We start from the raw sequence: 13,186 nt of genomic DNA on the forward strand, positions 1-13,186 counted from the left end.
TCAACAGGCTCGATCCTGTGAGGGTCTCTTGCAGGTAATCACAGCTGCTCTGATTAAGATCATAGCAGTCATATCATACTTGGAGGACGGTGCACCACACAGTGAGATAGCCTGAGCTGGATCTCCAAGGGCAAAACAAAAGGTAAAATGCTGAAGAAGCTCACTGGCACCTCAGATGGGTCCAGCGACTGTGCACGGGAACCTGGGACCTGTTTACACTTTCTACAGGAATGTACCACTATCTGTCTTGGTCCAGCCCAGTGACAGCTCACCTTCTGACTTTATGAGGGGTTTGTTTTGTTTTTTTAATAGTAAACAGAGTTACTATCTATCAGAAAGCAGAATTTGGAGCTTGAAATGTCATGTTTACTGTTTTCTTATGTGAAATTTTTTTTGTGTGTGAAATCTGATGTTAAGATAGAACAGGCTATTTCTAGATAAATACCTCAAATAGTAGTACACCTTGGTGTTCACATATTACATGGATAATTAAATGATTCATACCATCAATCAGGTAGATCCACATAGTACACTGTGGTGCTTACATGTTACATATGTAAGTGACTGGTCCGTGTCATCAGAGAACCACGAGAGAATAAATCCTCTTGGTTTTGACCCTAAAGTCTCTTGAGGAACTTTGTTAATAAAATGTTTTAGGGCTCTGCAGAGCAGCTAACTTCCTACTACCCTTAAACTAAGGCGTGTTTAATCTCTGTATATGTTAGGAGCTTCGGTGCTGCTAAGTTAGTGGAGAAACTGGGCTGAGGGTGTAGCTGACTGACAGTGAGGTGCTTAGCCTGTGTGAAGCTCAACGGTTCCATTCTCAGCACACTAAAAAGAAAAGCACTAAGCAAAGCCCCAACTCTCTTTTGTGTATCAGGGAGACAATTTTATGATTCTCAATACCCTGAATAAGTAACTCTCAGCCTGGCCCTTTTGGGAATCACATATCAGATATCCTGCACATCAGATATTTACATTATGATTCATAACAAGTAGCAAAGTTGCAGTTATAAAGTAGCAATGAAATAATTTTATGGTCGGGGGTCGCTACAACATAAGGAATTATATTAAAAGGTCACATCATTAGGAAGGTTGAAAACCACTGCCTAAATGCTAAGTAGAAATTTCTCATATACTACTGCATATTCATGGTGGCTGTTCCTGGTAAAAACATGTGTTCACAGCAACACCCATAGCGTGTTTCCCAGGGGGCCCTGCCTGGGTGGGAGGGAAGCATGCTCCAGATGAGAGCCAGATGTGATAGAGTGTCACCCCACCTCTCTTCTCTACTTTGACAACTCGGTTTTTTAAAAGGCCTTATTTTTTCATGTGTTTATTTTTGGTTAGGATAGTAGTCCTGACTATCCTAGAATCTCCATGGATCCTCCTGCCTCTGCCTCCTTAGTGCTTAGGATTATGGGTGTGTACTGCTACTGCAGCTTCACTTTAGAAAAAAATACATTTTAGTAAGGTGTGTGTGTGTGTGTGTGTGTGTGTGAGAGAGAGAGAGAGAGAGAGAGAGAGAGAGAGAGAGAGAGACAGACAGAGAAAGACAGAGAGAGCTGCTGCCATGCTTATATTGGAGTTCAGATGGCAACTTGCTGAAGTTAGTTCTGTCCTTCAACCATGTGGGATCTGAGTGTCAAACTTAAGTTGTAAGTCTTGGCTTCAATCACCTTTACCAACTGAGCCATTTTGCCAGTCCTCAGTCCTCCTTTGTTGTTGTTGTTGATGTTGATGTAGTTGCCGCCCTGACTGTCCTGGAACTCACTCTGTAGACCAGGCTGGCCTCAAACTCAGAGATCCTCCTGCCTCTGCCTCCTGAGTTCTGGGATTAAAGGCGTGCCCCCACCCCAACCTGGCTTCATTTTAAAATTTTTTGTTTAATAAATAAGACCTCTCTCTATGACAACTTCCAAATTTAACCCTCTGCTCACTGTAGGCTGCTTTTCTTGTAATGGTCTTTTACATAATTCAGTATTTCATTTCTTATAAAGACTATTTTAGAGAGTCAATAGAAGAATTCAAACTCCCTTTCCACAAGTATACATGCTTAGGCTGGTCTTGGCCTCTCAGGAGGGTGAGGCAGGAAGGAGTTTGAGGAGAGCCTCACTATGTAGTGAGTTCCAGGTCAGCCAGGACTACGTGAGACCCTGTCTCTTAAATCAACAAAAATGTAAAGTCAGTTAAAATAGATTTGGGAAGCATGGTCTTTTCTTTGTTACTGTGATATTGTATGTGTAAGTACATGTGTGTAAGTACCAGGGTTTCACATATGCTCAGAGGTGCTCTATTACTGGGCCATACCCTCAGGTCCGTGCTACTGTCTTTAAGAACACTGTCTTCTTAAATGAAAAGGAAGCTCTGTTCTAATACAAAAGCTACTGATGCCTCAAAATTTACCGTATTTATGTGCTTAGTCCACTTTGGGCAGAAGTACAGCCTGTCCTGTGGAAAGTGAATGTAGTCTAGGATCATGCTCCAAGAGTGATCATGTGGATCTACATGGATGCAGACTTGGCTAGCTGAGTTTATGGTTCTTAACAAGAAGCTAAAGGATATTTGTTACAAAACGGTATGCTAGTAATGATTTTTAGAATGGCTTCCATTTTTATTATGGAAATTGAGAAATGCGCAAAAATAATCTAGGAAAGCCACAAATACCTGTTGCCTAGGGCCAGGGTTCCCAACTGTGATCCATGTTATTTCATTCTCCACCCTCCATATCATCATATCATCCTATCTCATCTGTAAATGGTTCAGTCCTTATCTGTAAATGATAAGTATATATATATATATATATAACAACACTCAGCCATTATAGAAACCAAAAATGTGGCAATTCCCTGATATCATCAAATATCCAATGATTAAGTGCCAATGCCCTGATGTCTCCTCAGAATTTTATTTTATTTGTTGAAGCAAAGTTGGAGTTTACTAAGAAAAAAAAGTTTTACTGGCCATGGAGGCTCATGCCTGTGCCAGTACTCTGGAGACTGAGACAGGAGGATTGTCACAAGTTAAAACCAGCTAAGACCCTGTCTCAAAATCAAAGAGAGTTTAGTATAGATTTAAGTACAGATGTTAGAGGAGAATACTTTAAGAGGCAACAATGTATCCCATCCAAAGGGTAGGCAGGTTCTCGAGAGAGTGTCATCAATGGACGGCTTTTACCTGTTCTGAGCCAGAAACAAATAGATACATGGAAGCTTCTGTTATCCTTTTCCTTTCTCTTCCTTTTATTTGTTTTTGTTTGTTTGTTTGAGACAGAATCTTGCTATATGGTTGTGCTGAGCCTGGAACTTAGAATATAGCCTAAGCTGGACTCAAATTCACAGCAATCCTCTTGCCTCTACTTCTGAGTGCTGGGATTTTAAGCATAGCTAATGCCTTCACTTGTTTTGTTTGTTTCCCCTTTGCATAATTTCTATGTTAAAGGTGTACTTTTCTTTAAGCAGCAGGAGGGCGTTGGTGGCACATGGAAAGGGCCTAATAGGAGGCAAGTGCCATGCTTGCCCATGTGACCATAGGCTTCTTACCTGCTGTAGAGAGGCATGAAGAACTGCAGGGTTTTTAAGCCTAGGAGAGAATTTAAGCCCCAAGTCTTTTCTATTCAAGTCACCCCCGGCTTTTGAATATTACTTCTGTTTTCTTAAATCTTAGGAATTGACTTGAAAGTAAAGGGGTATCAGAACCTTCTGCACCAAACCCCCTCATTCACAGGAGAAGAAAAACAAAGAAGGGAAGGCCAGTGGCTGGGACTTCTGGAGCCATTCGGTGCTATTTATCTTGCTCTCATTTCCTTTAAGTCTAGTGACTCTCATATGACCTGCATGTGAAGAGAGCCTGTCTGCTCTCACCTGTAAAGCTGATAACCTCCCTCCATGAGATTGCAGAGGCCAGTACTCCTAGGAGCTGCTGAGAAAAGCTGAGGGTCCTGATGTAGCCTCAGTGTACTATATGGGAAAAGTTTGAGGACTACTTCCTTCCCAAGGTCACATGTTCCTTTACCACAGGGTCACTCATAACTAAACCATCCCATGGTACTTTGGGATGTCTGAAGGCAAAGGGCAGCTTGCCTGGGATTGCAGGCTTGGAAGATGTTCCCTCCAGTACACTTCAGCTGACACCTTCAGGGAAGCAGCTGTTGCATGAACATTTCATACTGCTGTCAGCTTTCCTCCAAATGATAAGAACTTTTGTAGTTCTATAAATTATTCACTTACTGAATTTCATAGATTTTTTTCTTTTTTCTTTTTTCTTTTTTTTTTTTTTTTTTTTTTTTGGTTTTTCAAAACAGGGTTTCTCTGTGTAGCCCTGGCTGTCCTGGAACTCACTCTGTAGACCAGGCTGGCCTCGAACTCAGAAATCCGCCTCCCTCTGCCTCCCAAGTGCTGGGATTAAATGCATGCGCCACCATCGCCCAGCCTTCATAGATATTTTAAGAACAAAAGGAAGGTAGGATAGCTCTGTAGGTACTTGTCACTAAGCCTGATGACCTCATTCAATCCTCAGAACCCACAGGGTGAGAGGATTGAACCAAGAATCTGACAGGTTATCTTCTAACCATCACATATACACTATAACACACTTACATCCATACACATGCACAAGAACACAGAGAATAAATTATATGTATGTATATATATTAAAGCCTAGTAGATATTCTCATCAGAAAATGTACTCTGGAATTTTGTTTTAAATGCTAGAATTGGTAACCAGACAAATTGGCTTACACCTATAATCCTAGTATTTTGCCAAGGCAAAGAGGGCTGCTTTTGTGCAGTTTGAGGCCAGCCTGTGCTAAAGTGTGAGACTTTAACTCAAAACACAAGAGTCAAGAATGGTGCCAAATCTCAGCACTTTGAAGGCACTGACTGAAGGATCAGGGGTTTGAGGCGTGCTTGGCTATCTATCAATTTTGAGGCTATCCTGTACTACAAGAGATCCTGTCCCAAAGAAACATTAAGTATTATTTCATACTGCTTTCTTTTTCTTCCTCTATTCTTTTTATTTGACACAGAGTCTCTCTGTGAAAAAGCTCTAGGCCAGGCTGGCCTCGAGCTCAGAGATCTGCCTGCCTCTGCCTCCTAAATGCTGACATTAAAGATGTGTGCCATCACACTTGGCTTATACATGAAATTTAAAACACAGTACATGCGTTAATTTGTATTTTCTTCACAAGCATAGTTATTGAATTATGTAACTTCAGTGGCATAATAAATTAAAGTATGTCTTACCACATTGACAGCCAGATTTCAACCAGAGAACAATGCTTCACTTCTTCTCCTCGTTTCTTCCTTTCTTTGTGTGTGTGCACTAGAGTGTGACCCTGCCTGTTCTGGCCTCGCAGGCTCTTCCTGCACACTCACCTGCTCATCAGGGAGGAGCAGCCCTGCCTGGCCCCTTTATTTCCTAGTATGCTCCCTGTTAACATGGAAACACCAGGAATCCATTGTGTATTTGCCGCAGCTCTAGGCAGTCGTGAGGGTCAAATATATGTGGAATTAATTCATGAATGGTGGTGTAGACATTAGGTCTCTTGCCTTGGAGTTAATTCATGAATGGTGGTGTAGACTTTAGGTCTCTTGCCTTGGAGTTAATTCATGAATGGTGGTGTAGACTTTAGGTCTCTTGCCTTGGAGTTAATTCATGAATGGTGGTGTAGACTTTAGGTCTCTTGCCTTGGAGTTAATTCATGAATGGTGGTGTAGACTTTAGGTCTCTTGCCTTGGAGTTAATTCATGAATGGTGGTGTAGACTTTAGGTCTCTTGCCTTGGAGTTAATTCATGAATGGTGGTGTAGACTTTAGGTCTCTTGCCTTGGAGTTAATTCATGAATGGTGGTGTAGACTTTAGGTCTCTTGCCTTTACTTATTGCCTTTTACTGAAAATGTGAACACACAAGGCAGCAAGTGATTTTCTTTGTTGTTTGAGCCTCTCCTTGTTTATCTAGACAAAGCTTATGTGAATTTCATAGCAGAAAAAAGGGAGGCAGGGTCCTCATTACCTCGTCCACACCCTGATAAAGTCAAGATGCAAAGATAACTTTCAGTCTGCAACACTCTGTGTTTCTTGTCTTTTCCTCACCACTGGTACACACTAGGCAAGCTTAGTTTAAAAAAAAAAATCATTAAAATCTAATACGCTTCTATAGAGTGGATCCAAGAACCCTTCTGAGTGGACTACCACACTTGTGGTTTTCGTGCTTAAGAGGTAGGGGCAGAGGGATCAGGAGTTTGAGGCCAGTCTCAGCTGCATAATAGTTCTAGGCCAGCCTGAGCTATAAGAGATCCTGTCTCAAAAAACCCAGGCCAGACTTTAATTGACTTTGTAGCCAAGAATGACCTAGACCCAAGGAGGGTCATTGTTCTGTCTGATCCCCTGCCTCCGTCTCCCAAGTGCTGAGACCACAGGTGAGTGCCACCATGCCCTGCTTTCTTGACACTTGGTTTTTGTTGTTGTTTTGTTTTGATTTGATTTTGTTTTGGTTTTTTTTTTTCTTGATTGGTCTTGTTGGGTTTTTGGTTTTAGATTTGTTTTTTTTTTTTTTTTTATTTGTGTTTATGTGTCTCTCATAAGTATTATATGCCAAGTGTGTGCTGCAGAAGCCAGAAAGGGCATTGGGTCTTCGGGTGCAGGAATTACAGGTGGCTGTGAGCTGCCCGGTTTGGATGCTAGAAGCCAACCTCAGGTCCTCTGGAAGAGTAGCAAATATTCTTAACAGCTTAGCCATCTCTCTAGTGCCCCCTCCTTCTTTTTAAGGTGTATTTCTTATTGTCTACATTTAAGGCAGGCAACATAATGTGGGTGGTGGTGGTGTTGTTCTGAGACAGGTTTTCACTATATAGCTCTGGCTAACCTGGAATGCTCTATTTCAAACTCAGAAGTTAATGTTTGAAGGCTAGCTTCAAACTCTTCTATCTACCACTCTGTGAGAAGTACTAGGATTACAAGTGTACACCATTATACCCAGCTCTGCAATATAGTGTTTTGGTGTATAAGATTGGATAGGGCAAAAAAATATTTTAACATAGCAATTAAAATGGTAGCAGTTGATAGAGGTTGGTGTGATATTCATAGAATTGTCTAGTCCTCTAACTCCAAAACTGGTTAGACGACAGGATTACTTAGGTTGGAATAGGGCTCTGGTGTGGAGTGCACCACAAACATTATCCTTCCCCCACCCACCCACCCCTTCAAATATGGCTGCCACTTGGTATCCATGCAGTATTTGCTCTGGCCTCTGAGGACCCACAGTGCAGGTACTTGTTTGCATGTCATTTGTACAACCTTCATATGCCTTTAGTCATCCTTAGGTCATTTAGAACACCAAAACCATTACAGTGCTGTGTGAATAACTGTCAGCTCACACCGCTCAGGGGGTGATGGAATGGCTAGCTGGGAAGATGTCAGTGAGTGTGTGCAGTTGGTTGAACCTGTGTGCAGTGTATGCAGCCTGGATTTAGGGTTGTGTATGTGTATCCCTCGTGATAGTACTGTGGACAAACGAAGGAGGCAGAGGTGGGCAGAGATGGGAAGGGAATTCTGAGGGGCAATGTTTATCTTGCAACTGGAAATATTAGAGGAAGAACATTTGGGCAGGAAATGGAAAAGTATGTTCCCAGGATGAAAAGCAGGCCAGTGTGGCTTGACCGCAGTGAGTGACTAAGGGACGAGCCGGGTTTCCAGCACAGAGGCCTCACAAACACGCATAGGACAGACCTTCATTCTCCTGGGACCTTTGAGTTCTGTGTGGAAAGGGGGCTGTGGAGCAGAGGAGGAAAGTGAACCCTAAACTGCTCCCTCATGATCAGTGGGCCAAACACAGAGGTGCTAAAGGTGAGGAGACAAAGGGCTTTCAGGAAATGGGGTGAGGGAGAGGAAGGATCTCCACTGGAGTCCCATGGGATGTGGTCGAGTGCTCTGGCTGCCTCCTGTGTAAAGAGGAGTGGGCTCTATCAGCGTGGCGTACACTGGAACACTGGAGATACTAAACTGACGTGAATGATGCTGACTTGTCCGCCGCCACCGCAGAGCCAGTCAGCAGCAATCCAAGCGGTGAGCCACGGCTGAGCCGTTAGTTGGTGTCCGCCATTCTATGCTGAGTCGGTGTGCCCGTTATCTTTGAGCTTTTTGTTAACGTAGACCCCTAATAGAAAATCCTCTTGGTACTTGAGGACTCACACTTAATAATTTAATATCGCACCAGGCATGGTGAGTTGCTATGGCTTTCTGTGTCCTAGAATTCTAGATTAGTTGAGCTGTCCATAAATGGTGCCATTCCAGACAAAACACAGAGACCAGCTGGTAGGAGGAAGGCGTGACTGCAAGAAAACTGCTCTGTGGACGGTTTCTCTAAGTAGTCAGATGTCTTTTGGGATAGAGCGGTGTTCCTGTTGTCCACATGCCTTTTAGTCTAGAGCAGGCACATCCACTTTCCAGTGGGAGACTGCATCATGTCCTTATTACCGGAAGTTATAGGTCACTGTGTGCTAGGGGAAAGAAAGGAGGAGAGCTAAGAATGTTGGTGTAACTCCCCCAGACTGTCAGGGTTCTAGTGATACATCTTAAAGAAGTGTTTGAAGTGCTTCTATCTGTCAGTTTTAACTAAGCTAATTTTAAAAAATCGCTCTTTGTACTCTGCCTTTCCCATGAACCTCTGAGTTTAATGTATACAATATGTGGGAGGAAGCCTGTCAGCCTCAGCCCCACCCCCCAGTCTGAGAAGTGGATTTTAGAAGTGCGTGATTGCACCTGCAAGGATTTGTCATTTCATAAAATGGGACCTGAGACCATTTTGACACATTTTCTAGGAAAGCATTTCAGGAAGAGGTGAGAGAAAGTGCCACTCCCGCCCTCCGTCGCCCCTGTTTTCTTGCACCTCAGACTCACAGGGAGGACTGTTCCTCATTACCAGGGAATGTGAGTCATCCCCTGATTTGTGTGATTGGGATTCCAAAGCATCGCTCTGTCCGATGCTTATTAAATCCAAGTGGCAGCACAGCCTTTCAGACTGTAGGGGAGCACTCAGTTACAGCTGCTGACCTGGTTCTAGTTACCACAGGGAGACTCTGGCGAGAGCAGTGGTCCACTCTGAGGGCCCAAAGTCCATGTGCACGGCTACTATCAACTATTCTAGATTTGGAAGTTTCCTGGTTTACTACAGGGACTCCAACACATTTCAGCTCCATGTTTATATCTTCACTGGGACTTGTAGACTTCAAGGGGAAATGTCCCAGGGCCCCAACAAGCTGGTGCCAACAGTGCCAGTGTTGTAGGGGACCTCTTTGCAGATTCAGTCAGCCTAGCAGGCCGCCCAGGATCTAGCAAAACATGATCCATTTCTAGCTTGATCCAAACAAAACAAATAAAACGTTCACCAGAGAGGGAGGAAACTATAAATGTTGCCAGAAAATTAGTATGCTGTTTTTTCTTTCTTCTAGAATGTTTCACAGCCAATGGTGCAGATTATAGGGGGACACAGAGCTGGACAGCACTGCAAGGTGGGAAGCCATGTCTCTTCTGGAACGAGACTTTCCAGCATCCATACAACACGCTGAAATACCCCAACGGGGAAGGAGGTCTGGGTGAGCACAACTATTGCAGGTAAGATGGGGCCATAGTGCTTTAAGATGATCTGCAGTCTCCTCTTCCAGCTCCTTCCAGCTCTTCTCACAACTGGAATGTTCCTATCTCCTGTTGGCCAACTCAGAGAACCATATCATTGTTTCTAAGATGAACTAATCAGAGCTGGAGAGATGGCTAAATAGTTGAGAGCACTTAGCACTCTTCCAGAGGACCCAGGTTCAGTTCTCAGCACCCACATGGGAGCTCAGAACAGTCTGTAACTCTGGTTCTTGGGGATCAGACACATTCTGGCCTCTGCAGGCACTTCATGTGGTGTACAGATAAACATACAGTGAAACACCACAAGAAATAAAAATAAGTAAAAATGAACCCGTGTCTTTCTCTCTCTCTCTTCCTCTTTCGCTTTTCTCCACAGTAGCTTGCTTTTCTGCTGGTATTCACAGCAGTGTCTTGTCTGCTCACTCTTTTGTCTCTTTGGGATGATTTTCTCAGGCAGTCTCTTCCCACCAGTGGGCACATAGGCATCAAAGCTGCTGCTGCTGATAGTCAGACCATCTAGGACCCAAACCTTCCTCTGCCATGTTACTTAGGCTAGGCCAGAACTCCTGGGTTCAAGTAACTCTGCTCTTAAGTATACCAGGCAGCTGGACTACAGACACAGCCACTGTTTGGCTCCAACAGAAAGCCCTAACCTAACTCTGTGGTCTTCAGATGTATATTTATGATTTTCTGTGGGAAGTGAGCCACAGCTTTGATCAGGTTCTCTGTTTTCCGAGATTAAAGACAAGTTGAGAATCACTGGCAGCTAGTGAGATAGCCTGTGGTTTACAGTTGGCATCCCAAGAACCCAAGTGAATTCTGGGATGTCCTGAAAGCCCACCTGTCATGCTAGTGCTCAGAAGGCTAAGACAGAGTTCCAGGAGCTGGCTACCTGGCTAGCCATATGGGCTAGCCTGAGTTCAGTGAGAGACACTATCTCAGTAAATAACATGGAGATGAATGGAGAAAGCCTCCAAAGTCAACCTCACTCCCTCACACATACATAAACACATTTGAGCATACATGCTTATGTGCACACACACACACACACACACACACAGGCAGAAAGATAAAAATAGAATTATAAGTATGTAGAAGCCAGAGCACTTTTGTTTATACTTTTCAGCTAATTTCACCCAAGATCTTGATAGCATGACTCAGGGTTCAACAATGTGGTGAATTTAATCGTTCTTAGGACAGGTGTGCAGCTGCCTCTTGAGCCATTGGGACAAGGACTAATGATTCCAGAGCCTTCCTTCGAGTTCCATGCTATGACTCTGGTTTGTTGGTACATGAACGTCTAGCCATGGGGCACTGTTGACCCAGCTGAGCCAACACATCTATTTCTGCACTGTGTGGACCACTCTGTTTACCTTCTGTCCTCCGCATGCCCATGCTAACACACTAGGCCTTTGTGGCTGTCTTGACATTACCAGGCCTGTCGATCGACCATATTGGTTTGTTGGTTGGTTTGTTTGTCCTTCCCTTCAGCTCTTTATGTCTGTCCTAATTTGCATCAACTGATTGACTTCCCCATATTTGCTGCTACTGTAGGTTTTCATTTCTTGTTGTAAAAACACTAAAAGTTTGTTCCAAGTCAGGCATGGTTGTGTGCATTCTGTGATCTCAGCACTTGATAGGTTATGGCAAGATCAGGAGTCCAAAGGCATCTTTGGCTACATAGTAAGTTCAAGGCCCATTGGGCTGTATAAGCTCCCACCTCAAAAACCTAAATCAAAACCAAGTAGAAGCTTTCTGTAGCATTGGCTAGTCCTCCTGCTGCCCATCACTTTCAGAACCCTGCCTGGCAAAGCTCTGAAGTATGTGCCATCTTTCCACTCTGCTGTCATTTGTATTTTTAAAAGATGTGTTTTATTATTTTAAATTATGTGTATATGGGGTGGCGGTCTGTATACAAGCACAGGTGCCGCAAAAGGCCAGAGGTGTCAGATTCCCTATAATTGGAGTTACAGGTAGCTGTGAGCCACCCAATGGGATTCTGGGAATTGGACTCCAGGTCTGCCAGAAGAACAGTGCATGCTCTTGACCACTGAGCCATCTGTCTAGCCCCTGTCCTTTGTAGTTCATTGTTAGGCTTACTTATGCTCATTAACCAAGTCTTCATTAGTTTCAAAGTTTTTTCATATTAATATTTTGTATAAATAAAAACTTGTAGGCTGTTAAGGTGGTTTAGTGGGCAAGGGTGCTTGCTGCCAAGCCTGATGACCTAAATTCAATGACTTGAGCCCAGATGGCAGAAAGAAAGGGTCAACTCCACAAACTCTCTATGTGTAAACGCTCCCTACACATGTGTGCATACAAATAAATAAATGAATATTTTTAAAAATGCTAGGGAGATACCTTAGTGTAGTGCTGACCCAAAGATCCCAGTTTGATCCGTAGCTCCCACATTAACAAACGCTCTGCATGGTTGTGTGTTTACAATCCCCACACTGGGGAAGCAGAGACAGGCAGAACCCTGGGGCATCTGGCCTGCCACTAGGGAAGTTTCAGGCCAGTGATAGAGACCCTGTTTCAAAATAAAAAAGATGAATTGCACCTAAGGGATGACACCCAAGTTTGACCTCTAGTCTCTAAATGCACACTCAAGCACAAGCACATGCATGAACATGTGTGCACACACACACTCAGGAACATGCACACACACAGGAACATGGGTGTACACACAGGAGCATGCACATATGCATGAGCACACACACTCATGAACATGCACATACACTTATCCACACAGTTACTCCATTTCTGCTATATTACCCTCCTCTAGTTTTTCTGTTCATAAGAATGACTAGCTTAGGAAGGGCACTTAGAGAAAGGAGTAGGGTCTTTGGTATTGTCCACTGGTTTTGCTAGATGAGTGCCCGTGTCTACTCTACTCCCAGGCTTGCAGGAGTGCACCCATAAGCATTCCAGAGGGCTGTACCTGGGGGCTGGGAGCACCTTCCCCCAGCACCTTCCCCTTTAACTCCTCGGGCTACAGCCCTCTGATTTGATGGAATGCACCAGACCTGAATTACCAGTTTATACTTCAAAAGCAAGAGAGGCTGAGGCTGTTGATGATATCACCTCAGAGTCCAGGCCTTTGGCTCTAGTGCTGCAGGGAAGTCGGATAGGTTTGCCTGCTCTTTATTAAGCTATTCGGATGCTTTTAGAATGGCTTTGACATTGATAATAAACACTTGTTGTCTAGGGGTTTTATCCAATACTACATCAAAGCTGAACTCAGAACAGAGGGAGGAAGATGACGGTGACATACTGTTTAAAGAAGGGCTTTGTACAAACCCTGCCACTTTGATTTCTCAGCTGACATCCGACACTGTGTTTGCCTTGTACAACTTTTCAAATCCATCACATCTGAGATGTCTACATGCTATCAAGTGATGGGAACAGGCTTCTTCTGGCTGGACCTAAAGGATCTGGATTAGACAGAGAGGCAGAGCCAGGGAAGAGCAGAGTTGTCCCTCACACCTGCCTTAGGGCACAAAAAAGAACAGGCTCCTTTGTGCCTGGAGAAGCTTATCTCTTAGGCCACACA

General features: G+C 43.8%; 1 protein-coding gene across 2 annotated transcripts in view; it reads left to right on the forward strand.

Moving 5' to 3' along the window:
* Kremen1 (kringle containing transmembrane protein 1) overlaps positions 1-13,186 on the forward strand; it is a 68,597-nt gene that overhangs the window by 9,829 nt on the left and 45,582 nt on the right. For both annotated transcript variants that reach the window (XM_034508760.2, XM_034508761.2), the window contains exon 2: positions 9,450-9,612. In XM_034508760.2, the coding sequence (XP_034364651.1) occupies positions 9,450-9,612 (163 nt within the window). The remainder of the gene's footprint in view (positions 1-9,449; positions 9,613-13,186) is intronic.

This window comes from Arvicanthis niloticus, chromosome 7 (assembly GCF_011762505.2).
Source record: "Arvicanthis niloticus isolate mArvNil1 chromosome 7, mArvNil1.pat.X, whole genome shotgun sequence".
Taxonomy (NCBI): domain Eukaryota; kingdom Metazoa; phylum Chordata; class Mammalia; order Rodentia; family Muridae; genus Arvicanthis; species Arvicanthis niloticus.